The 27,800-nt window shown below is 38.0% G+C and overlaps 1 protein-coding gene across 8 annotated transcripts in view; it reads right to left on the bottom strand.

The window, feature by feature from the left end:
- gpatch2 (G patch domain containing 2) overlaps positions 1-27,800 on the bottom strand; it is a 282,543-nt gene that overhangs the window by 223,639 nt on the left and 31,104 nt on the right. For 7 of the 8 annotated variants that reach the window (XM_073050815.1, XM_073050812.1, XM_073050810.1 and 4 more), the window contains exons 4-5: positions 24,244-24,426; positions 22,750-22,829 (exon numbers count right to left, since the gene is read on the bottom strand). In XM_073050815.1, coding sequence (XP_072906916.1) covers positions 22,750-22,829; positions 24,244-24,426 — 263 coding nt within the window. Of the gene's footprint in view, positions 1-13,431; positions 13,566-22,749; positions 22,830-24,243; positions 24,427-27,800 lie in introns of those variants that run through there. The other variant, XM_073050816.1, reaches the window with a different exon arrangement.

Genomic DNA, 27,800 nt, shown 5'->3' with positions numbered 1-27,800 from the left:
ATAGGATGCTTCTATGTTGCATTACAAAAAGTGGCAAATGTCACTGGGGATGTGTCAAATATCCTTAGCTTTCTGAGGAAGTAGAGTGCTTTCTAAACCATAGCATCTCCAAGGATTTGCCAGGACAAGTTATTGGAAATAGTTACACCTTGGAACTTAACATTTCTCAAACATATCCACCCTGGCATCATTGATACAGACATGGTCGTGCACCCTTTCCATTATTCCGTAATCAATGATCAGCTCCTTTGTCCACTGGCGTTGACATAAGGTTATTGCGTTGACACCATGCCACTAGTCTCCCTTTCGCCTTCCAGTACTCCGCCTTATAACTGTAGTGTCAGCAAACTTGGGACAACTGCAATCAGCTGTATCCTCAAAGTTAATAATGTAAATAGTAAACAACTGAGGGCCAAGGACCAAGGACCAATCCCTGGGGTTGCATCCTTCTGAACTGAAGAAGACCCTTTATTCCAATTTCCTTTTTTCAAAGTAAGAGCTAATTTTTAATAACACACACAAAATGCTGGTGGAACACAGCAGGCCAGGCAGCATCTATAAGGAGAAGCACTGTCGACGTTTCGGGCCGAGACCCTCCGTCAGTGCTTCTCCTTATAGATGCTGCCTGGCCTGCTGTGTTCCACCAGCATTTTGAGTGTGTTGTTCGAATTTCCAGCATCTGCAGATTTCCTCATGTTAGCTAATTTTTAATATACAGTTGTGAAACAAAACTTGTGAACCCTTTGCAATTCCCTGATTTTCTGCATTAATTACTCATAAAATGTAGTCTGATCTTCATCTAAGTCACCATAATAAACAAACAAAATCTGCCTTAACTAATAGCACACAAGCTATTGTACTTCTTCCGGTCAAAACTGAATACACCATTTAAATAATCACAAAATAGGTTCAAAAAAGTATATGAACCTCTAGGGCAATGCATACTACAAAAGTTATTTGGAATCAGGTGTTCCAATCGATGAGATGAAAATGTGTTGTAGAGGTGCCCTGCCCTAAAAGTAAGACACACAAAGTCAGGTTACTGACTAAGCCTGCTGTACTCAAGAAAGATCTGCTTAGGTGCACCATGCTGCAGTCAAAACTACTTTCAGAGGATATTAGAAGAATTTCAGAGACGCATGAAGCTGGAACAGGCTCTAAAAGCACTTCTAAAGACTTGAGGGATCATCACTCCACAGTAAGAGAAATTATCTGCAAATGGGAGAAACCCAGTACTGTTGCCACTCTCCCTAGGAGTAGGCATCCTGCAAAGATCACACCAAGAGCACAACATGCAATGCTGAAGGGGGCAAGAAATAGAGCCCAAGGGTAACAACAAAAAACCTGCAGAAATCTCTAAAATTTGCTGAAGTCTCTGTTACTGTGTCCACTGTAAGAAAAACACTAAACAACAATGGTGTTCATGGAAAAATGTCAAGGAGGAAATCACTGCTCTCCAAAAACACCATTGCTGCACAGTTTCATGTTTGCAAAAGACTACCTGAATGTTCCACAACACTTCTAGGGCATGTTCTGTTGACAGATGAGACAAAAGTTGAACTTTTTGTCAAAAATGCACACTGCTGTGATTGGAGAAGCAAGGGCACTGCACACCAATAACAAAACCTCATCCCAACTGTGAAGCACGAGGGAAGGTGCATCACTCTTTCAGGCTGCTTTGCTACCTCAGGGCCTGGACAGCTTGCAATCATTAAGGGAACAATGAATTCCAAATTGTATCAAGACATTTCACAAGAGAATGGCAGGGTAGTGGTCTATCACCTGAAGCTTAGTAGAAGTTGGATGATACAAGACAATGATCCGAAACACAAGAGCAAATCAACAACAGAATGGCTTTAAAAGAAGAACATTTGTATTTTGGAATGGCTAAGTGAGAGTCTAGACCATAACCCAATTGAGATGCTGTGGCATGACCCGATGAGAGCTATTCATGCAAGGTATCCTAGAAATATTGATGAACTGAAACAGTTTTGGATGGAGGAATGCTCTGAACTTCCTTCTTGTCTTTGTGCAAGTCTGATCAGCAGCTACAGGAAATGTTTGGTGGAGGTTATTACCACTAAAGGAGGTTCTAGCAGTTATTAAATACAAGGTCCACATACTTTTTCCAGCCTAGACTGTGAATGATTTAACAATGTGTTCAATAAAGGCATGAAAAAGTACAATTGTTTGTGTGTTATAGGAAGATTGTGTTTGTCTACTATTGTGACTTAGATGAAGATCAGATCACATTTTATGAGTACTTAATGCAGAAAACCAGGTAATTGCAAAGGGTTCACAGACATTTTCTCGCAACTGCATGCTAATACACGTCCACTAATTAATCTATAACTGTCTTAAATAACTCAGCCATTCCATCAAATATTTAGGCAAATGGATTATCATAGTAAACATCTTGAAATGACAGTAAGTCATTGTACTTTAGTGAACTGGATTTGAATTGAGGTTATGGAGGTGAAAAGGACAATGGTGATTTTGTAAAAGTTATAAAATTGGACAAAGTACTTGAATTATGCACTATACAAAATTTCCTTCTTAGTTTTATATTTCTACTTGAGGACAGAGCTAGATCCTTTTCATTACTCGTCATAAAATTAGCCAGTCAGAAAATTTATTAGCCAGATTTGAAGTTCATCAGTCAACCCATTAAATACAATGATGCTATGACACAGTACTTTTTCACCAGGTTATTAGCCAAATGAAAATATATTTCACCACATAAAGCCTGCATTAGTAACTAGAATATTGGCATGAGGCCAGACACTGATCCCTGCTAATTTTTCTTTCCTGCAAGATAGATGTTTTTTATTAAGTACATTCCACACCTGCAATTCAAAATTTTAAAAAGGAGCCCAAAACTTAAAACCTTGTATTTTTATAGCATTTTTACTGCACACAGCTTATTTCAAAACACCTTAAGTACAATTAAGTGGCTTTTTAGTTGCAGATGCTGCTGTGGTTCAAGCAAATGTGGCAAACAATTTTAAATTCTTGTAACATTTTAAAGAAAAGGATTTCAAATAATTTAATGTATGAGAGAAAAACACACTGCTGGCAGAATTCAGTGGGTCAATCTGCAGAAGCAAAGGGTAGAATGATATTTTAGGTTGACACTCTGCATCAGGACTTAATCAATACTTGACCAAGACCTTGGACCTTGACAGGGAAAACAACATCAGCCACAATCAAATGGCAGAACATCTAATGGGCCAAATGGCCTAATTCTGCTCCTATATTTTATGGTCATATAACTCAATTAATTGTTTTCAAAATTATTGCTCTGAAATCATTCACTTTCATCAGAGAAAGACGCATGGCTTAACAATATAGTCTAGAAATTCAGTCATGTTGTGCTTCTATTTGTCAGTGTAATACGACTTAAAAACAAAACACTAATTTCTGAAGAGGAGTGTAATTGCCTGTTAAATTAATTACATTCCAAGCAGAGACTATTGTTGATTACTCATAGAACAACCTCACTTCTATGAAATCAACTGATTCCAGCTCAACAGTGGGAACGCAGCAAGTTAGGTCCACTTTAATTATTGCTTCAAATTACCTACAAGATCGAAGCCCCAGAATTCCTTTTTATTGTGCCAAGTTCCCTTCACCATGACTACTTGTCAACCAATGTTCCCTATAATGTTTTTAAAGATGCAGAGACCAATCATTGCTCAGAGCAGGAAAATTTTACACAACCTGAAATTGTGCGGCACATTAAATGTTTAAATCTTCAGAAAATTCCAGCTATGCAGCAACAAAGGCCACGTGCGCAGGAGTATTCCAAGTGCTGCATGGGGGCGCGCCCATGCAGCTTAGAAGGAACGGTGATATCAACTAACCCATTCCACCTTAGGTCTTACAATCCTCAGTCAATACAGTTCCCACGCCACATCATTCAGGATAGTGACCTCCAGAACCTCAGGCACCATTACCTAGATAACATAACCCAGTCTCCATATCACCACCTCTTTTTTCCTCCCTCTTAATTTGAATGGTTCTGGATTTGGCAGTGCAAGAAGCAATGGCCAGTCCTTAGTAGATCCTTGGGTGCAATTCAATTTTCCAGTGGCAAGTCCATAACCTATTTATAACTATTCTAACAACCTTGGTAAATGTCAGTCCTGCATCTGAAAGACAACAATGGCAACCTGGCAGTACTTCCTGGCACTATACTAAAACGGCCCTTCAAGTTGGACCGAAAGGCAAGAGTTTTGGGGTCAAAATGCTGTCACAGCATCAAATATGCACGACTTAATTATGTCTGATTCTTTCCTAGCAGTGGGGTGACAGCTAAAAACATATGACATTAGTGAGACAAAAAACCTGCCATCTGTAATATGGCTTTTATCTTCTAAACAAAAATGTTTGAGAACATTTACAATTTGGAGATTGTTTTATGCAAATTATGATTTAGTTGACCTTCCTAAACAATAGATACCATCTGTTAATCTGGATCAACCAGTTTTCTCTGTTTTGGCTAATGTATGTTCCCAACTGCGGCCAGCTCCAAGCCAAAGCCTGCAGTCAGTAAAAAAGATTATTAAGCTAAAACATTAGTGATTAGTTATTTGTTTCAAATATTTATAAAGATGCTATACTTCTGTCACAGTTCCAAAACTGTTCTAATATTATTGTTCAACTTGCATCATGGGGTTAATCTCAGGCAGACCATTCAATTGATTTTTAATAAACAGTAGGCATGGGAATCTTTATTACTTAGATTTAACAGTATAGGGCTTATGTGTATAAATAGCTGCCACATGGTCAATGGATGTGTTCACAGCCAAAGCTTGCAAACGGAGAAGTTGTAGCGGGTGGATTAAGTCATATCATATCAAAGAGAGGCAAGAACTGACAGCTGAAGAAGGAACTTCACAGCATGAGCACAGGGCCTCTTTTAATGATCAGCCAGTAGGCTCCGTAGCCATGAGATATGAAACCAGTGAATAGCTGGCTTTAGTTCCTGCATGTACTGCAGAATACTAACACCGAACACTAGTTTTCAAAAGCGCATGTTGAAACCACAACTAATGATTGGCTTTGCTGGGTTCCAAGATGGAGATATGCCAATACAAAAGAGATGTAGTTACAACAAAGACTGCGCACCTCAGGCTTCTGAGACCAACATTCCACTGTCAACAAATAAAGCTGTAACCTCAACTACTAACCAAGCTGTGCTCCTATTTTAGTTTTCTCCTGCCAGTTAGTTGTTAGAAGTGGCCAAATTCTTCTTTCTAAAATAAAAGTAAATGCAAGTCCATAGCTTGCTGCCAATACAAAATGAAGAATGCCAAAATTATCTTTTGAATTACTCTTTAAATCTTCAGGTACAATGTATGAACATGACTTGCAGAATAAAGTAAACTAATTGGTACTGACAATTTCCCCCCTCTCCTGTCTCCCACCTCCAACTTTAATACACTTCTATCATTCACACCAACTGTCATTCCAAAGAAGTTTGGCTCAAAATAAAGATTCAAAGTACTTTTATTTGTCTTCCCAGGGTTGTATACCGCAAAACTCCAAACCAGTACATCCATGCATTAAAAGACAATGCTTTTGTGCTTACTAATACTTAAGGTGATACATAAAAACCATGCATTTACAAGAGATAAGCAAGAACTCTAAATACAACACTTCACAGAGTAGAAACCTCTATACAGGTACCTGGAATTGAAGTACAACCTAAGATAAAGCAGTACAGATGAGGTTGAACAACAATCTTTTGGTTCTGAGGTAAAATAAAGACAAAAAAATTAAATATTTTCAAACAGAACTGTATAGGCCTGACTGGGCACATGGAAGGGGATGAGTTCAAAATGAACTTACTGGCACTGGAGTCACTGTGTCGTTGGGAACTGGTGACAGGGTGGGGAGAAGGAAGGGAGCAAACATACTAGAGGCTAGTGTGGTGAGGAAGAGAATATTTGCTCAGCACTTGTAGGAAGGAGAGAGATTGGCATGGTCAACAGGTCTTATTATAATCTCTATTTCTTTAAGGCCTAATAAAATACCAGTTATTAATTACTTAAAAAAAAAAGGGGATAGGTATAAGGTGAGAGTTACAAGATTTAGAGGGGATCAAAGGGGATTCTTTTCCCACAGTGGCTGGAATCCACCTTGCCTGTGGAGGTAGACACTCTCAAAACATTTAATAAGTAGCTAGACAAGTAGTTGAATCACCAGGCATATAGACTACATGCAGGTAAATGAGATTAGTATTGATAAGTGGAATGGTCAGCATTGACATAAAGAGCTGAAGTAGCTATTTCTGTGATGTATTGTACTATATATTGTCCACAGGAGGACAAGAGTCCGAGCCCTTCCTTGTACACACAGGGGTGAAGCAGGGGTGTGTGCTAGCGCCAGTGCTCTTTAACATCCTCCTCTTGTGTGTTACCAAGCTTCTCCACAATGAGATTGAGGATAGCAGTGGTGTGGCAGTGGACGTCAGATTAGAAGGCTCCAAGCAACCACCAAACTCCATAGAGAACGGGTCCTGGAGCTGCAGTATGCAAATGACTGTGCTCTTGTGGCCCATACTCCGGAGGATCTTCAGATTGTCCTTGCTGTGGCGGTGAGAGCGTACGGCAGGATGGGGCTGACTGTCAAGACCACCAAGACAGAAGTGGTTTGCCAATGGAGTACCAGTGTCCCACCCACCCTACCTGCCTTCAATGTTGGTGATGAAAAGCTGTCAGTAGTGCCATCTTTCAAATATCTGGGGAGTATTCTCTCTGAGAATGGCGGCATTGACAACGACATCCACAGCCGCATTAAACAGGCATCAGCTGCCTTTGGGAGACTTCAGCGTAGAGTCTTTCAGAACAGGAGCATTCGTCCCTCCACAAAGGTCACTGTATACAAAACGGTCTGTGTCACCACCCTCCTTTATAGCTGTGAAGCTTGGGTAACCTACAGCCATCACATCAAGTCCTTGGAGCACTTCCACATAAGCTGCCTTTAGTGCATCCTGGGAATTACTTGGCGTGAGCGGGTGCCTTACACTGAAATACTTGTAAAGACCAACTGCAGAAGTATTGAGGCCATGATCACCCAGCGTCAGCTGCAGTGGTTGGGGCATGTGGTAAGGATGCCCCCATATCTGCTACCCCACACGGCCAACTACATCATGGTTGACGCTCAGCTGGAGGGCTGAAGAAGCGCTATAAGGACCAAATGAAGAATGCATTAAGGAAGTGCAAGATCAGACCCGAGGACTTGGAGGATGTTGCTGCTGACAGTAACACTTGGCGACAGCTGTATAGGGACAGGGTTCGTATTCTGGAGATGGAAAGAACAACCAGAAGTCAGCAGAAGAGAGCCAGGAGAAATGCAGCCATGGTTGCCATCACTACAACCACTACCACATATACATGTCCCACCTGCAATAGAGCTTGTGGGTCCAGGATAGGGCTGTATAGTCATCAAAGATCTCACCGTTAAAGGAGTGGATATCGTCATCGGATTCTGATGGACAACCGAAGAACTACTTGGACATGAATACCGGAAATATCAAATATCCTATTATCTCAATGGCCTCTCAAAATACTAAGGTAGAAAGCCACATACTATACACACTGCAAATTTGTTCTTCACACTATTACTGATCTTTTTGCTATATGCATTTGTTTCTCATAACACAGGGAACAAGCATAAACAAGCATTGCTCTTGTTAGGAAAGCCTAACAAGCATTACCCTTATTCCCAACCTCCCTAACTTTCTGATTCACTGTCATTGTTTTGGAGCTTGTGACAAACTGATTATCTTTCCTCATAATGTTCTCACAAGCTTAACCTCTATCCCATCTTCAAAATTTGGGTTACCTGCTTGCTTTTTCTGTTATGCCACTCTCTGCTAAAAATATCCTGTAAGTTTTAATTTCCAACCATAGTCAGTTTTCTCCAAACAAAACTTTTTTTATAGTAGCTACTATATTATGCTCCATTCCATTTGTGCCATTAATTCCCCAAGGCTTGTATGTATTCAAGTTTTGTTTTTTTATCAAATTTTGCTGCTATCTCCATTTGAAAATATATGCACTGCTGGACTCCAGTTATCACTACTTATATTACTACCCTTAAAAGATCTGTGGTCTTTTACATCTTTCTTTGTTAAAGAAAGATGTGCATTCCCTTTATATCTTTTTCCATTTTATGCAAATGATCACTTGTATCCCATTGTGCTATGACTTTGTTAAAATATTCTGTAATCTCTGCTCTTATTTACAAAGGCTACAAGAACCTCACATATTTTAGCCTGATTAATGTTCCTACAATGCTACCTTCTTGTTCTCTGTATCTGCTTCAACCATAATCATACACCTCTCTTTCTCTCAAGTGACCAATTACTCTGAGTTTAACCAAAGGATACTATCTTCTAAAACAAAGCAATCAGAGTTACTTCTCTCTTCCCTGAAGCATCACTGTGCACAAACCTCAGACCCCAACTCATCAACTCTCTGAGTTTAAGTTCTTCAAGCTGCAGATAATTACTGCAAAACACACAAAATGTGTGAGGAACTCAGCAAGTCAATGCAGTCACTGACTGCAGACAGGATTTCCATGGATGCCAATAGTTGCCATCAACACCCACGTACTGCAATACATTCATATGGCCTTTTATCCATTTATTTAATTATGTCACTGTCAGCCTAACCTCAAAGTCCACACTCTGAATGCTACAAATAATGGTTTGGTTTAAAAACATGCTGTGCTTGTAGATTGCCTCACAAATTTATTTTCCCAGGAAATTGTATCTGTGTATTTCACCTGACTTCAATTAACCAATTCATGCTAGTTACCCGGGAGACTAAAGGCTACTTGCTTAAATTTAAAGCACCACTGTTAAAATAGCTAGATTATGACAATTTAACCATAAAATTGAATTAAAGAAATAATAAACTGAAAATAAAAGCACTCCTTCATTCTTCATCAACGTCCACACTACATGGGTGCTGCTCTCAAAAGGACACTACTAAAAACAAGCTATGAAGCTAATTCTGCAATGCAATTCAAGAAAAGGTGCCACAAACATTAGCATTAGCTTACATTTTTCATTTTCTGTCTTCACATTGTGGAAGAAACCACACATTCTCAGCGATGGGTTTATAGAGTTATGAATGAGGGAAAGATATTCTCTTAAATACTAAGCATGAAGGTAACAACATGAGGACAGTGTTCTGAGATTATCTGAAAAGCCAGAGAAGGGGAAATTGAGGTGTAACCGGTACAAAAGGACACCTATCAAGCAAAACGTCCCTAAATGAAAGCTGAACTTTTAAAGAGAGGGGGATCTTTGCTCAGCCAGCTTGCTGGACATTTCTTTGCTCTGCTGTGGCAGGATTTACAGCAAGTGCACCAAAAACACAATGCTAGAATAACTCTGCAGATGAAGCAGCATTATCTGTTCAGTGACAGGGAAGAGGAAAGATAGCCAATATAATTTATTTATACACATTTATAACAATATGGAAAGAGGAGTGGGCAGGGGCTGGTAGGTGAAAGGTGGAACTAGATGGAGAGGCTACAAAGAGAAAGTAGAAGAATAATATCTCATATTCAGCTGGATAGCTTCCAATCATTGGTATAATTGTTTATCTGCTCCACCTATCACCTTCTACTACCTGTCCCACCCCTCCCTTTTACTGCTAACTACTGGCAACCTTTCCTCTTCCATCTGAGTTTTGATGTAAGGGTCTCAAACTGAATGGTTGGCTCGTACTCTTTTCTCCATAGATGCTGCTTGTCCTGCTGAGTTCTTCCAGCACTGTTGATTTTAAATTCCATATTCCAGCATCTTTTGTTGTATTTTTCTGCCATGTGGACATTTCATTAACTAAATCCAGATTCTCATTTCTACTGGAGTTCTTAAAGAACTGTTAAACTAGTTCATTAAGATATATAGTACAAGATGATCAAACAATGATGTTTATGCAATAGTTTAATATATTTCAGTAAAATGTTATTAAACAAGCACATCATAGAAATGCCAGAATTGTCAGCTTATTTTAAGTAAATGATATTTTAAATGACATACAATAAAATTTTGCACAAAATCCTTCAGCATACATATTCAGACAAACACTTGTTAAGTAGCAACACAGCATGCTGACCTAGAAAAATTCTTGTTTTAAATCATATGTTTACACACCAAAGTATATTATACAGATTTAACATCTCACTACATTCCTAAGGCTGAAATATTTTCTTGGCAGAAAGGCACAATAACAGTTCCGTAAAGAAGTGAAAGAATACCTAGACAGAATATGAATGTACTCAAAATATCATAACTACGCACTTAAGAAACCTTAAAACTAGTCATTAGGGAGTATGTGACTATTTTTCAATTAACATTTCACCACCCGGTCCAAACGATTGACCCAACATAGCAACCACAGTCTAGTCCCAGTACTAAAATATGCAACCAATCTCCCATACATACCATACAAGACAGAGTAATTAAGTTTTTCAAACTGGTTTCATCACATTGGGATTTATGACACATTAATGAAAACACTATAAGTTGTGAACGACATGACTGACAAATCAGATTTTAAAAATGATGGAAAAACTTGAGAAATCAATATTTTGGTCATTAAAACTTAACCTTAAACCATCCTTAATGTTAGATTTGTAAAACACTCTTCCACGATTCAAGAAAAATGTACTAGTCGATTGCACTGTAGGCTCACTATAGTTTCCCTACCTTACAGAAATCCCATAACCTAAAAAAAATTAAGTTTACCAGTAAAAGTAGACCAGAAAAAAAATCTGGTGCTAAATAGCAAGGTGTCTGGGAATCTATACAAATAATCTTAGTTGATAGCAGATTTCGAGATGTTTTCCAAAGAACAAAGGAGTTATTCTGAACAAATTTCCCTCCTAACTTACATTCTCAAAATAAAAAACCTTGATTTAAAAAAAATCTTATGATGAAATCTCATCATGCAGAGGATAGATGTCATGCCTCACTATCTCCTTCTTAGTCAGTCCCTCAGGATCAAAGAATACTTGGTGCATGACAATAATTACACTTCATTGGCTGTCAACTGTTTCAGAAGATCAAAATTAATAAAAATATTTTTAACCAGGGATATTTCAAACTGTGTCTACATTGTGGTTAGCTCAATAGTTTTTAGAAACCTATTTTAAAGGTTTGGTGGTTTTTCTCAAAGTTACAAGTATATAGCCTTCTGACTGAAACCTCAAAAAGGTAGTCAGATCTGCATCCCAAATTAGATGTACGTAGAAAGCTCACAGAGGTTAATAGATATTAAATGGCTTAGTTTTAGTTACACCTTCAAAGACTTTTTATAAAATAGCTCAGAATGTGGATGTACATTTTTCTGTTAACTGAGTCATCTCCTTTTCCACATTCACAGAATAAAATAAAATGCAATTTGAATGAAAAGATTCCTGACCATCAGAAAGTGTATGTGCAGTTGAAAACATTACATGGAAATGTGTTACTGTTGAAGAGGTCAATAAGAACTGCAGATTATTATTCATCTTTATATGATCTAGTAGTACAGCAAAAAATTGAGATACTAGAATATGAAACAAAAACAGTGAAAGCAAGAAATATTCCACAGGTACAACAGAAAAAAAAGTTTGTTTCAGATTAATGACCTTTCATCACCTGTCTGAAATAAAGTGATTGAGATGAGATACTAATTCTGCTAACCTCCCTTCTGATGCTTTCTATTGAATATTCTGGCATTTTCTGATTATAGTTCTAATGTACCGGTATATTTGAATATTTCTAAGTCTGAATATTGCTTGATCCATTTTTCTTGTGAACAGTTAAAATAATTTTGTTGTGACAAAAGTGTATGACAAATCTAAATATATGCATTTAGTTCTACTGTGAGCACTTGAAACATTAATAAAAAATCATAATGGGAATTAATAATTGTGTCATATAATACTGTTCCTATTTTATGTACATACTAATTTATACTTGTTTCTGTTAAATGTGTAAATATTGTATTTTCAGGCAACAAATATTTTTCTACAGTTAACATAAAATATCACAAAGCCTACAGCACTGTACTTCAAAATATTTGAGCATCAACTATAGCTTCACATGCATGAATACTGACAACTCTAATTGTAAGGTTAACATTACGCTTGTTCAGATTTAAAGAAATGAAAAGAAAAACAAAAAAAGTGGTTCTTTAACTAAAGATTATATTGGTGGATTTATGCTTGTTCAGTTGAGGATGCATGGCTATAGAAATCAATTGTCCAATGGTGGTGCAGGGCATTCACTGTCTGCCCATCAGTTGGATTTCTTTTCTGTCTCTTCAGTTGAAAATCATAGTATGGCAGTTGCCCTAAGGATGAGGACAATGGTGCATCTGAACCTTAAACTACTGACGGGGAATGGAAAGGGGAACATGAGGAGGAACTTCTTCACTCAGAGGTTGGTGAGTGTTGAACAAGCTGCCAGCAGAAGTGGTGGATGTGGGTTAGATTTCAACATTCAAGAGAAGTTTCAATAAGTACATGGGAAGGGTGTGAAGGACTATGATCCAGGAGCAGGTCAATGAGACTGGGCCGAATAGTAGTCCAATACATGTAGATGGGCCGAAGGGCCTGTTTCGGTCCCGTTATACTCTATGATGCGATGACTATTTCATCATTCGATCTTTGCTTTAGCAACAAAATGTGAGATTACAAAAAAGATAAATAAATTGCCCTTTTTTCCCTGCAAATAACTACATCAACCCCCACAAGCATCTTCCCCTCCCCCACCTCTACCACACAAACTAAAATTAATGACCACTGAGGTTTTTATTAATTTAGTTACATATCATATGTCCTGCACTTACTCAGAATTAGCCAAGCTGATACAAAAATAATCACACCATCTACAGTAACATCAGTTTGGCACAATAGATCATCTAGATTCTGGAGTAACGAAAAATCAGTTTGAAAATTAGCCATTAAAAATATTCCCATACTTGGCAGTTCACAACTGTCAATGTGATTCAACTTTGCGATTTGGCTTCTAATTTTAAGTATTCCTAATGAGAAACTAGGGTCTTCACTTGCCATTCCAAACCACAGTACAAGTTGATGCTTCAATGTATCAACCCAGTCCTAATTCTCATATTAAAATCTAATTCTGTACACACAAAGAAAAGTAGATGGTGTCTTAATTTGAACACCATTTTGCAGATGCAAAAGGTAGAAAAGATTTATTTTTTCTCTTGATATATTACATCTTTTTATTTTTGATCTTACTACACTGACCACTGCACAATTTAATATTTAGGATATCTGTCACGAGCTTAAGATCAGCCAGAACCTCAGGTATTTGTGGCTTGCTAAATAAGTCTGATCCTATATTCAAGTTGCAGGCGTTTAAAAATGCTTTTATCCAAAGATAACATTTTTCTGTAAATACACATTGTCACTGCAGGATTTCAAATAAGGTTTATGTTTCACTTCCATTAATACTAAAAATAGAATATTAGCATAAGGCCATCTTGGTGATTGTTTTCTGTGGCTTCAGATAATTTTAATCACAGACACTGTGAAATATAAAAAAAAGATAAAATAAAAATGTTTCAGAAATAAATTTAATTCAACTAAAAGGAGTATATTAAACATATATATGTTATGAACCCAAATGTGAAATAAGGTTTATCATTTATCAAACCGATCTTCAGCATTGCAGCTAGATTGCTTTGCCAGTGAGCACGCTCTGCATTTAAGGTTTGGAAATAATCAATGGATTTAAATTAGTGTACATTCCAAACCAAACCATATTTGTAACTTCAAGTATTTTATAACATTGGTACACAATAATATAAAATGGTACTATTTTTACTTAAACAAATAGGACCTGTAATAAATTCTTGGTCTTAGCTCTATAAAACATCTGTTTTCTCACTGTATAATTAACATAATTAATGAATACTAATCAATCCAAACAAATGGCTTTTTAACTCCTAAAATAAATCATTTTGATATCACAGTAGCTATTGACTCAATAATTTACTTTAGGCAATATATCACTTCTCCATTTACCACATGCTAGAAAACTGCTATAACTCTTTTCTACAACTTCATTTCAGTGCAACATGTCTATTTTCAACAGAAAAGCACTACCATACATTTGTTTACAAGACATCGACAAATTCATGGTGTCAGGCTATCCCTTAGGGTAGGATAAATTTAGCAGACTTGTCTATTCAATCGTTTGCAATAAAAATCACACATTTTTGCATCTTGCTGAACAGATATAAACAGAGTTCAACATGATTACACATCTACTGTCTCAAATAAGCCTATCAAGGTGTTAAACAAGTCAGCCCTTTTATTGGCAGAGGTGGTACAAGATTTAGCATCAAAATTTTCTCCAGGTTTAATTGTAACATACGCAAACAAAACCATTTAGTTTTATTGCAAAGCAAGTTTCATGTTTAGAAGTGGAATATCCAATTTGTACTTTCTGATGTGGTTTTATAGCATTATTCCTGCTTTAATCTTTTATTTTTATTTACATATATGCCTATTACAATTTAAGGCATTATTCCATGGCATAAAAATAATGAATAACTCACAATAGATGAATTATATTGGGAAATAACTTGAAAAAAATCAGCTAATGAAGGTAACAGAATTAATTACCTCTATGTATCATTGAAATAACTCTGGTTTACTAGAAAGCTCCCTTGTTCTAAATTATCTCTAAAATATGACTGGCTGCATTTAGTTCTATTTGTAAAACACAAAAGTAAAACACAAACTTTATTTTATCAAAATCAAAATTAAAACTCACAGCTTTAGGTCAAGAGCAGATATCCCATAAGAAAGAAGGATTTAAGTGATAATCAAATGAACGAGCAAGTATAATTTTTAGTCAAGTGAAGATATGCAATAATCTATGAAAGTTGTGAATTTCCTGCTGCTTTGAAAATTGAGCTAGCTGTGATTATGAAGTTTTGACTTCAGAAACTGACAGAGCCTGAAAATATTTAGAAGATTTCTTTTTTTCTCCCAAATGGGCTACCAAATTTGTAGCATTGCCTCAAACCCTATCCTCAATTAAGTCTTAAACATCGAAGGAGAATGAACAAGACCAGAAAATACTATAACTACTCAATAAGGGAAAAACAGAATTGTGACAAAGCTCCAAAGCTAGTGACCTGAATCCAATCCTGACCCCCAGTACAAAATGATTAGAGTATACAGGTTTTGCCTGTGACTATGTGTGGGTCTCCTCTAGGTGCTCCATTTTCCTTCCAAATAGCAAATACACATCGGGTGATAATTCACTTGGCCTCTGTAAATTGCCCCTAGCCTGTAAGTGTGTGTAGAATTTGGAGGTGGCAGGAAAAAAAAACTGGAATTAGTGGAGTACTTGATGGTTATATGGATCAAGCCGAACAACCTGTTTCCACACTAACAAACTCTATTGGTGTATTATGGCATAATAACAAAGCAATTAAATTTTACAAAATAAGCATTTAATAGTTATCAAATGTTCCCTTTCCTGTTGAGAGGTAAGAACGGGTACCCTGGATTACAAAAATTAAAACATTAAATTATGATAGCCATACCACCATTCTTTAATGACTTTCCTCTTTATTCAATATTGATAGTAATGTTCTTGCTTGGTTCTATTATCTATGAAATTATAGCCAGAAAATAACAATCAATGCATTTTCTTGCCATTCCAACAAGTAACTCTGGATTTCTGAGGAACAACTCTAACTTCTTTTTTATCCCCGTACTACACCTCAGCGACCACATTTAAAAATCACTGTTTGGCAATGGTGCTTTCTGATCATACTTGGCTTCATCTTGCCACTACCCTCTCTGAATTGTGAAATTGTGCTCAATATTCAAATATTGCAGAAGTGGAGATTTTCCTCAACTTCTTTTGAAGACTTTTGTTATTCTTGTTAGTCTGAGATACATACTCATTTGATAATTACCAACTTATTTAGGGCAGCAATGAAGGAATGAATCCATCTCTGTCTGTCCTTAGCCCTTGGCAGCGTTCAAGGCTTCCTTCATCATGCCAGCAGCTTCCTTTCGGTTTTCACTCCTATCAGCGATGCAAGTCGTGAGTGGAGACTCAGCAACACCATCACACACAAATGTAAAGGATTCTTCATTGCTATTGCTGTGACAGTTTTGCTTGACCAAGTCAGGGTTGTTTTCCCTGTGCTGAAGCCTTGAAGCTGGAGGACTTGTGGGCCACTCTTAGTCTGGCCTCTAACCTATGACCTGTTTGACATGGGTGACCCTATGAAGAGCTAAAGCATAAGGCGGTGACTCGAGCCAGCATAGCTCTTCAGGTCATTGAGGAACATAAGCCTCCAAACTACGACAAGATTGTGGTCCTCTTAGAGGTGCATTCTTCTGCATGGTTTATAATTTAAAGTAAACAGAATATATCTGAGTTTGGTGATACATTTCAACTGATCTTCCTTGTTTCAGTCCATTACTTCAACTCAAAGCTCTGCTGGCCGTCCAAAAGTTGCTTGTTGATTTATATTGGCTTGCAATTAAAGTAGGCCTTAAAAGTATCACCTTCATTTTCAAATCTCTTGACCCTTCCTATCACCATAAATGCATCAAGGTCCATAAATTTCTGAGAAAACCATCTCCAATTCTGGACCTTTCAAAATCTCAAGGAACATTACTCCATTGCTGGTAACCATGCCTCAAGCATCTGTGTAGTTGCTTGGCATGGTTCTGTTACTCTGAAGGTGCTATAAAAGATGAAGCTTATTGACATTCATTCCCTCTCTCAAACATATTGGTTATGTACCCTTTGATCAATAACATTTCTCCCATTTTGACTGATTTTTAAAAAATCTAATAGTAGATCAAAACATGAAAGCACCTTCATGAACTCTCACAGCCCCAATGACCCTGTGATTTCAGTATCTGAGGCCAAAGTGAGGTTGAAACCATGGAATGCACCCGACCCAGATGGGGTACTTGGCTATGTACTAAATACCTGTGCTGATTAATGGGCTAGAATGTTCACTGCTATGTATAACCTCTCACTTCAGCAAGTCTAAGGCACCTAGCTGTTTCAAGTAGGCTTCAATTATACCGGTGCTTAAGAAAAACTTGGGAACTTGCCTAATTGACTATCATTCAGTAGCACTTAAACCCACTGTGATGAAACATATCAACTCCTGCCTGAGAAGCGACTTGAATTCACTACAATTTGCCCAATGTCATAACAGGCCAGGGCCACTTCAGTAGCTCTTCACTCAACCTTGGAACATCTGGACAGCAAAGATGTATACATCAGGATGCTCTTCATTGACTACAGCTTAGGTTTCAATATTATAATCCCCTCAAAACTAATCAATAAGGTGCAAGACATTGGCCTCAATACCTCCTTGTGCAACTGGATGCTCGATTTCCTCTCTTGCAGACCCTAATCAGTTTGAATTGACAATATCAGAGTCTCTACCAGTACAAGGCTGTGTGTTTAGTCAACATTCTATATGGTTTATACTGAGGACTGAGAGGCTAATCACAGCTCAAAAGCTATTTTTAATTTTTTTTGTATTTGCTCAATTGGTTGTCTTTTGCACGTTGATTGTTTGTCATCGATTTTATTGCGCTTCTTGTATATACTGTGAACGCCCGCAAGAAGATGAAGCTCAGGATTGTATATGTACTTCGATAATAAATTTACTTTGAAATTTGAACTTTAGAACTACAAACATCTGTATTTCTGCTCTCGTGGTAATACCTCATTTTGATCACTGATTTATGAAGGGAAAACTGCTGAAACGCTTGACAACGTGGTGAGTAAAATTCCAATTTAAGTAATATTCCTTGAGATTTATTTTCAAGATTCAAGATTTAAGATTGTTTAATGTTATTTCCTTCACACAAGAGTAAAGGAGAACAAAATAAATGATATCCTGGATCTGATCCAATGAAGAAAAGAAACACAAGTGTTATGACCGCAGCCCCCTCCTTTGCGAGAATCGCAAGAGCACGGGGGGGGGGGGGGGGGGGTCAGTGGGCCCAGGAAATGGGAGAGAGACGTGCAGGACGCCTCGTTCCCCGGCGATACAAAATAACGCGACATTGGCCATTGTCTCTTGGAGACACATTTGTGGATTGGGGACTGGGCTATGTGCAAGCCCTCGGGCAAAGTGGGCGGGTTGAGAGAGAGATTGCATCACCCCCAACCTGATTGACATCTACTACCCTGCGAGTCAAGATAAAAGAGGGGCTGTAGAGACGGCCCCTCAGACGCACCAGAAGACACGCTAGCGATCCCGTAATAGCGGGCAGCCATTTGAAGGAAGCCACGTGTGTTCGGTTCCCTTGCCTGGGAGCCGGTGGCGGGTACCACAGAAACGATTTTCTTGAACTAACAACGGGGAACCAACTCCCCCGACTCAACGGATTGGCCTCATCAAAAGACCCGGGCAAGTTTCTTTTCTCACAAATCTCTCTCTCTCCAACAAGTGAAAACCCAGCGGTCCCCAAAAACCAGAAGCCTGCAGGAACTGAGTGACTTTTATATTTCCAACGGACAATATATTACCCCCTAGACAAACGATAGAGCTATTTCTTATTGATGATTATTACTATACCCGCGCTTTTAGATTGAGTATTGACGACGTATATTATCTGAATGTTTGTATTAACCTTATTTTTGTGCCCCTTTATAAATAAAGACTTTTAAAAATAGTACCATCAGACTTCAACGGACCTCTCTATCTTTGCTGGTAAGTGCCCCAGTTATGGGGTACGTAACACAAGAAGATAAAGAACACAATAGTTAAAAAAACACAATAAAACATAAGATGGTTTAAATACATAGATTGACTGTATGTCCATTAAGTTATATTAGGCTCTGGTGTGTCTGTGCATCAGGTGATTCTGACACAAAATGATGAAGTCGAGGTGGTGGGGTTGGTATGGTGGGAGAGACAGTGTGTGGAGGTGTTATTTTTGAGTTTGATAGTCCTGGCATGGATGCTACATAGCCTCCTGCTTGATGGGAGTGTCACAATCAGTCCGTAAGCAGGGTGGGTGGGAGCCTTCATGGTATTGCTGGCCTCTTTCTGGCACCTTTCTGCAAATACAGTTATGTTCTTGATGGCGGGTAAGATGGAACCACCAATGCATTGGGCAGTTTTCACTTCCCATTGTCTGCTGTGGTGCATTATTCATACCATGCAGTGATGCAGCATGTTAGGATGCTCTCTTCTGTGCATTTGTTGAATGACATGAGTAGAGATGTACATAGTCCAGCTCTCTTCAGCCTCCTCAGAAAGTAGAGGTATTGGTGAGCATTCTCGATTATGTAGAATGTGTTATGGGACCTTGAGAGCTTGTACGAGATGTGCAATCCCACAATTTGCAGAGATCGGTGCTGCAATCTGTTTATGAACACAGAAAAATGTGTCTTTCCCTTTAAATAACATTCAGTTTAAGTCTTCAGTGTTTAAAAAAAAAGTAAAGTTTTAGGATGTGGCCACCTGTAGTTACAAAGCATCAATACTATGAAAAATCTCAATAGACATGAATTTCACTATTACTGATTTCACTTTGGTACTCTGGATACTGAAAAGTAATAATAGAGTATTGTTGAACCCACATTCAACAAGAGTGTGTTGATCCCACTGCTGTACACTCTGCTCACACATGACTACACAGCCAAACACTCAAGTAATCACATTTTCAAGTTTGCCAATGACATGACAGAGGGTGTGGCTCATCACCAACTCCTTGATGGTCTACACAGAGGAGGCGGGAAAGCTCGAAGCCTGGTGCCGAGCAAATGACCTTTTCCTGGATGTCAACAAGACAAAAGAGATAGTTACTGACTTCAGGAGAACTCACACCACTTACACCCTTCTTTACATCTGTGGCACGACAGTAGAGAATGCAAGTAGTATTAATTCCTGAGAGTGTCCATCTCACACAACCTCTCCTGGTTCCAGAACACATTCTACACAATCAAGAAAGCTCACCTATGCCTCTGCTTTCTGAGGAGGCTGAAGAGAGCTGGACTATGTCTTTATCTATACTCATGTTACTCTGCAGATGAACGTCATCCTAACACACTTCATCACTGCATGGTACGGAAACAGCACTGCGGTGAACAGGTAGGCTCTACAACAGGTAGTCAAAACAGCACATTGCATCAGCAGCTTCAGCTTACCCGCCATCAAGGACATACATATGGAAGGGTGCCGGAAGGCGGCTATCAATATCATGAAGGATCCCACTGTCTGTGGTCAATAATTGTTTGTCCCTCTTCCATCAGGTAGGAGGTTATGTAGCATCTACACCAGGGCCATCAGACTCAAAAACAATGACTTTCCCCAAGCAGTACAGCTGATCAACACCTCCACCCACTAACCCACCCCTTCATAATTCCCAGCACCACTACTTTATGATTTCCTGTCAGTCACTTTATGTACAGATACTCCTGTGCCTAGCATCACTTTATGGACATTTATCAATCTATGTGTATAAGCTATACATACTAGTTATATTTTATATGTCTTTTTATTATGATGTTCTTTTAACATACTGAGCTTTTTTTGTGCTGCATCAGATCCAGAGTAACAACTATCTTGTTCTCTGTTACACTTGTGTACTAGAAATAACATGAAACAATCTTGAATAACTGTCATTTTTGGGACATTGCAAAGTCGCAGCTTAGGCCATGAACTCTGCTTCTCTCTTCACCAATACTGTTTCACTGGAGTATAGCGCAAGGTATTGATCAATCAGCTAATAATTGTTAACTGCTACAGTCACATCAAATCACTATAGACTCTCTCTTTTGAACAATGAATGCACAATCCAGTTAATCTCTCCGATCACAGAAAACAAGACAGTTCCTGTGAACGGGGCAAAAAAAACAGGCTAGGAAGGAAATAAATCTAAGAAAAATATATTACATATCAAAAAGAACTAACGTGAGTTGAAATCGAAATAAAATCAAAATTAATGCAAAAAAGAACACAATTGTTAAGGATAGGTTTTTTTTTCTTTAAATCGTGAATAACATTATTAGCTGAGAAAATTTATAACCCAAATAATTCCTGGTTCATAGGTAACAATAGATTCTGATGGAAGAATAAAAAAAGTACATACTTCCATACATTTAAAATGCAGGATTGCAAGCTTGAAAATAAAGTATTGTACATGTATCAAAAAAATGGATCAAACATTAGGTGAAGATTTATTGCAAGTAGTTTCATCTAATGCAAGAAAGATGAATTGATTTTGGTTAAATTAGATATAACTGACAATTCATTGGTAGAGAAGATGCATTATTTTCCAATTGTTATCCTCCCATGGTTTAAATGATTTGTGCTCTATTGTATTTTACGGAAAGAACAGAGGAACTTTCAATGATTTAGATTGTATGTATTAATCATACCCAGTGCCTGTGAACTATATATCTAAAACTGAAGAAGAATTTTGACATCTAATTCTGTGACAAGACTCTGGTGCTAGATACCCTCTTCATATCCATAATCTTAAATCCATTTAGTGATACAGTTGAACAACTTTCCGTTTTAATTCTGCGAGGCTTAAAGTGTCATATCATTCCAGCAGCCAAATAAAACAAGAATAGTTAGGGTTTAAGTTGCAAACTGAAACAAAATGAAGCTAAATTAATCTAATTGATTTTCTTATTCTATGTATCATTGTTTCCCCATGACTAAATACACGATATAATGAAATTATTCCAAATAAAATTTGAAACCTCAGAGCAATGGAGTAAAAAAATAATCATAAAAGCTTTCATGATATTTAATATCCTGTCAGATATCCATTCATTTTGTGAAATTTCTTGTAAAAATATTGCAATTAATCAAAGTCTTGAATATTTCATTCAACTTTAAGTCCTTCCCAACATATTCTCCAGTTTGGTAATCAATATGCATAATGCATTAATAGTATGCATTGTCACAGATATATACAAGAAATTTTAAAAATTCAATAACTTTGATGGATTAAAAAATAGTTTTGCACCTTGCTAATATAGTATAATGTCAAAATGTCTATAGTTTTATAAAAACAAATAGTGGGTCAGTATAAATTAATAAATTTTATAGACCTTTCAACCTTATTCTTTCATTCTTAATTTCAATAGAATTTGCAACTGAATATAAAAAAATGTTACATGATTAATCTGGAGGTAGCACATTTGACACAGTTTAGTCATTCATACCAGCCAGCTATCTTTTCTCACCAACCACAGATCACAGCAGCCTTTTCTTTTCCTCTTAGAACAATCTCAGAAGAGATCATCAATGACCAAAAAGAAAGCTCAGCACTGTACACACACACACATTTCCACATTATGATTTAAAGCTCAACACTTCTCCAGCTTTTTGAGAAGGATTCTGTATTTTCCCCTTTCTTCGTGCCCTTTGCTGGTAACACCATGGGTACGTCATATGTCATAAATACCACAAAAACTAATCCATCAGTTGTAATGGCTCCTATAAAACACCACTGTGAGATTGCAATAAGACTGGAAAATAGGCTACAAATCCCAGCTATGCTCAGGCTTGCAATGAAGCGAGACAGAAAGGAGGTGGGATAGGGATCAAATGATAGATAGCCACCTGAACCATGACCAGAAAGGGCAGAGGTTACAGGCCAAGGTCTTTATAAGAACAACTTCAGTAAAGTACTAATCTTAACCATCATAACAACCAGACAGGACAAAAAGAAAATGCTTACTTTTGTGGGAAGCTTCCTAGACTCCTTTCTGCCATTTCTTTTTCCCATTCCAGACAGCTGGGATAGTCTTGTTTGAAAACCTATCAAATAAGTAGTTTAAAAGAATCTGATACAACTTGCTTGATAGCTTTCTCAGTTAAAAAAGGAGCATAATGGGCACACTTATCCCAGCACTTTAATACTCTAATTGACATATATCATAATTATTTTAATGTCAATGGTAGTGTATTGATTTGATACAACAGTAAACTTATTAATTTTTTGGGAGATACTCATATTTATAGCAAATTAATATTTAAAAATGTATTTAAATTGCGATACTAACTGTATCATGCAATTGCAAACATAACACTTGGGGTTTTTGTAGATTGTTGCTTGACAAAGCTTTAGATTTAGAATAAATACTTCAAAGTGGATTAACAGATTAATTCTTTTATTGCAGATATCCCATATGAAGAATAACAGAATTTATGCAAAATCGTCTACTCTATCAAATCAGGAATTAATTGGAAGCTTCACCTCACAAGTTTAGTTATTACCTTCATTATATGTGCCTCATGGTATATAGAACATCAGTATTTCATCTCACAGTTTAAAGGTTGCGAACTCAAGTCACTCCAAAGATACAAAATTCTAGTCTGGCATTCCAAAGGGATAACTTTCTCTAACTGTATACCTGGAACATGCTACCAAAGATTGTGGTTACAGCAAATAGAGGAGAATGTATAAGTAAATGAAGGAGAATGGAGTAGAGTGATATGTGATTAGTTTTGAGCGAAAAAAAGAGTTGGGGAGGGTTGGGGATTCAACTGATTTGTTTTTGTGCTGCATATTGGATAGGTAATTCTTTATATCTTCAGTAAGCAGAGTAGAAGAACTACTAACTCCAAGAAGGGTGGCATGGTAACACAGTGGTATGGTCAATGCTTTACAGCGTCAGCAATCAGAAAATCGGGGTACAATTCCCCACCGCTGTCTGTAACGAGTTTGCACTCAGGTGGGTTTCCTCTCACATTTCAAGACATCAGTATGGGTTAGAGTTGGTAAATTCTGAGCATGCTATGTTGGTGCTAGAAGTATGCTGACACTTGAGGACTACACCCAGTTCAAACTAGGATTGTATAAAAGCTGCTTTTGATTCATAAATTTATATAAAATTAGGTAAACATGGTTTTCTCCAGATTTGTTAACTGAATACAATTAGTGTTAACTAAACATTTGGGACTTGGGGAAAGTTCGAAAAATAGTCAAAATTGTATTTTTTCCCCTCTGTATAAACTACCGTATTTATTCTTAAATTTTGTTTGCTCTCATTTATTTCAACAAATTTATCTAAATGATATTCTTTTCATCAGAGTAATCATGCAATTAACAAAGCCATGAAAAAGCAGAGGCTCAAGATAACATTTTCAACCGCATGAAATTCATGGTTCATGTTTGAATTACTCATAACACATCCTCACAAATGCATCTTGAAGCAAGAATGCTACTGACCTCTCTGAGCTGTTTGTGACATGAGAGGGAATGTGCCTGTTAAGATGCTCTTGAATACCGGATCTGGCACTTCCTTTTCCAGGTCCAGGACGTCCTCATGCTCCCACCAAGGAATGACCCCTGCAATAGCACATGCTCCACCAGAATCCCCTTCAAAGAACCAGTCACTTTGTTCATCATCACCTTTATAAAATAAAATAATTTATAAGGAAGCAATTGTATAGGTCAATTATTCACAACAGTTAAGCAATATAACTTGACCATGTATGGTTTCAGAGAACATTTGTGAGGTGCCCTTTTACATCCTATATCACTGTGGTTGCAATATGTACAAACTGCAAAATGCACTATAACAACTCCAAAGACACATGCTGAATTTGCAGCCTCAATAACTAAAGGTTAAAAAGGCAGAAGGGTTTTCCAAGTCACACAATACAGTAGATTCCAGATAACTGGGCCACACGCTTATTTGGGACAACTCTTAAAGAACAAAACTAATCAAGGAAATAGCAGGGATTCCCTTTGTTTATTTGGGACACTGTGCCATTTAGGTAGGGAGGTGGAGATACATCTCTACCAAAGGAGTTGCAAGGCACTCCTTTCCCTAGCCCGCTTACTCTCCCCACCACACTTGCACACCCCTCCCGAGGCAGTGCAGGGTCGTTTGAGCAGTAAGTGCATATCCAAGTCCTGGTTATGCGACCGCTGTTGCCAGGCATTTAATCTACGTAGAGTATTGATAATGGCTGTGATCACCCTCTTGTAAAGAGACTGTTCAGAAGCAGAGAATGGCAAAATATTTCTGTCGAAAAATTTGCCAAGAGCAATTGGGGTCAAAGACCGTAATTGCCCACTTCATATGATACCGCACTATTGATGATGATGCCGCTTAATTGGAACAGGAGGCTGTTGCTGAACAGTTTCTAACTAACATTACTCGTGTGCAGCCATGTGGTTGCTAGACACTACACCATGCTTAGAGCGAACAGCTTTTGAATACTAACAGTTGCAAGTATTTGTGTTCAAAAAGCAGTGACTTTTGTCACTAATAGTTGGTGAGAAATAAGCAGTAAGCTCATTCAGAACTGTTTTGCTCACTGCCGCTTCAAGCATTTAAGCTAGGAGATACCAGAAACAGACGGGAGTGAAAATGAAACGACTTCACTACTTCAACAAGTTAGAACGTATTAAGAATTTGAAAGTATTCACAATTATCTTGAATGTTAAAATGAAAATGAAGATTTGGAGGATGCATGGAACATGGCAGCATATACTGGATGAATTCCTCCACTGACATGATCAACATGCATGAAACAGCACACTCTGAGGCCTTCACCATTATTTTGGTGGATTTTAACCAGGCCAGCTTGAAAAAAGTCACTAAATAATTATCATCAACTAATCACTTGTAGAACCAGAGGAAACAACACCACCATCATCAAGAATGCCTACTGTGCTATTCTACATCCAGACTTCAGAAAGTCTGATCACCTAGCTGTACTTCTACTCTGTGAGAATAGGCAGAAATTGAATACTACAGTACCAGTAGTGAGGACCAAGAAGGTATGGACAAGGGACGCACAGAAGCGCTTACAGGACTGCTTTGGATCAGTGGACTGGACTGTATTCAGGCATTCATCTTCAAATCTGGATGAGTATGCCGCAGTTGTTGCCAACTTCACTAAAACCTGTGATGATGAGTGCCCAAACCAAAAGCCATGGATGAAACACTTTCATCATCTGCTGAGGGCTAGATCTGTGGCATTTCAGTCTGGTGTCAGATGTCTGTATAAGAAAACCAGGTATGACTTGTGGAGGGCTATTTCAAGAGTGAAGATACAATTCCACACAAGGTTAGAGGAGACATTAGATGCACGTAAACTCTGGTAGTGTTTGCAGAACATTACTACCACAAAGAGAAATCTAAAAGCATAAATGACAGTGATGCTTCACTACCAGATGAGCTCAATGCTTTGAAAGAGAAAATGCAACTACAGCTGTGTAGATCCCCTGTAATCTCTGTCTCAGAGGCCCAGGAGGGCAAACCCTTGCATGGTGGCCGGCCCCAATGGACTACTAGGTAAAGCTTTGAAATCTTGTGCCAACCAACTTGCGGGTGTATTCAATGACATTTTCAACCTCTCACTGCTATGGTCGGAAGTTCCTACCTGCTTCAAAAAAGCAACAATTATACCAGTGCCAAGAAGAGCTGCCTCAATGACTATCATACAGTAGCACTCACATCTACTGTAATGAAATGCTTTGAGAGGTTGGTCATTGCTATAATCAACACTTGTCTCAGAAAGGGCCTGGACCCACTGCAATACGCCTATCACCAGGCTGCCTTGGATCACCTGCAAATACCTATGTTAGGATGTTGTTTATTGACTGTAGCTCAGCATTTAACCTCATCATTCCTAAAGTCCTGATCGATAAGCTACAGAATCTGGGCTTCAGTACTTCCCTCTGCAACTGGATCTTTGACTTCCTAACCAGAAGACTACAGTCTGTGTGGACTGGTAATAATACCTCCACCTCAGTGATGATCAACACTGACCCACCTCAGGGATTTGTGCTTAGCTCACTGCTCTGGTCTCTCTATACCAATGACTGCATGGCTAGGTATAGCTCAAATGCCATCAATAAATTTGCTGACAATACAACCATTATTGGCAAAATCTCAGATGAATGTGAGAGGGTGTACAAGAGTTAGATATACCAGCTAGTTGAGTGGCGTCACAGCAATAAGCTTGCATTCAATATCAGTAAGACCAAAGAGCTAATTGTGGACTTCAGAAAGGGGAGAATGAGGGAACATTAACTAATCTTGATAGAGGTATCAGAAGTGGACAGAGTGCGCAATTTCAAGTTCCTAAGTGTCAAAATCTCATAGGATCTAATCTGGACCCAACATATTGATGCAGCTACTAAGAAGGCAAGACAGCCACTAAATTTCATGAGAAGTTAGAGGAGATTTGGTTTGTCACCCAAAACACTCGAAAACTTCTAAAGATGTACCATGGAGAGCACTCTGACAGGTTGCATCACTGTCTGGTATGGGAGCGGAGAGTGGGTGCTACTGCACAGGATCGATAGAAGCTACAGAAGGTTGTAATATTAGTCAGCTCCATCTTGGGTATAAACTTCCATAGTATCCAAGACATCTTCAAGGAGCAGTTCCTAGAAAGGTGGTGTCCATTATTAATGACCCCAGTCACCTAGGACATGCCCTCTTCTTTTTGTTACCATCAGGGAAATGGTACAGAAACCTGAAAACACACACTCAGCAATTCAGGAACAGCTTCTTCCCCTCTACCATATGATTTCTAAATGGTCATTAAAACCACAAACACTACTTCAATTTTTTTTTATTTATTATCTGTTATTGCACTGTTTTATACACACACACACTTACTGTAATAGATTTACTTTTTTTAATATATTATCATGTATTGCACTGTGCTGCTGCTAAGGTAACAACTTTTACGACATATGCTAGTGATACTAAACTTGACTCTGATAACTATTAGGAATTAATACACAGTGGTATTGACAGT

The sequence above is a fragment of the Hemitrygon akajei genome, chromosome 7 (genome assembly GCF_048418815.1).
Source record: "Hemitrygon akajei chromosome 7, sHemAka1.3, whole genome shotgun sequence".
Lineage (NCBI taxonomy): Eukaryota > Metazoa > Chordata > Chondrichthyes > Myliobatiformes > Dasyatidae > Hemitrygon > Hemitrygon akajei.
Note: the sequence above shows the minus strand (reverse complement) of the source record. Positions and strands in the feature narration are given on the sequence as shown.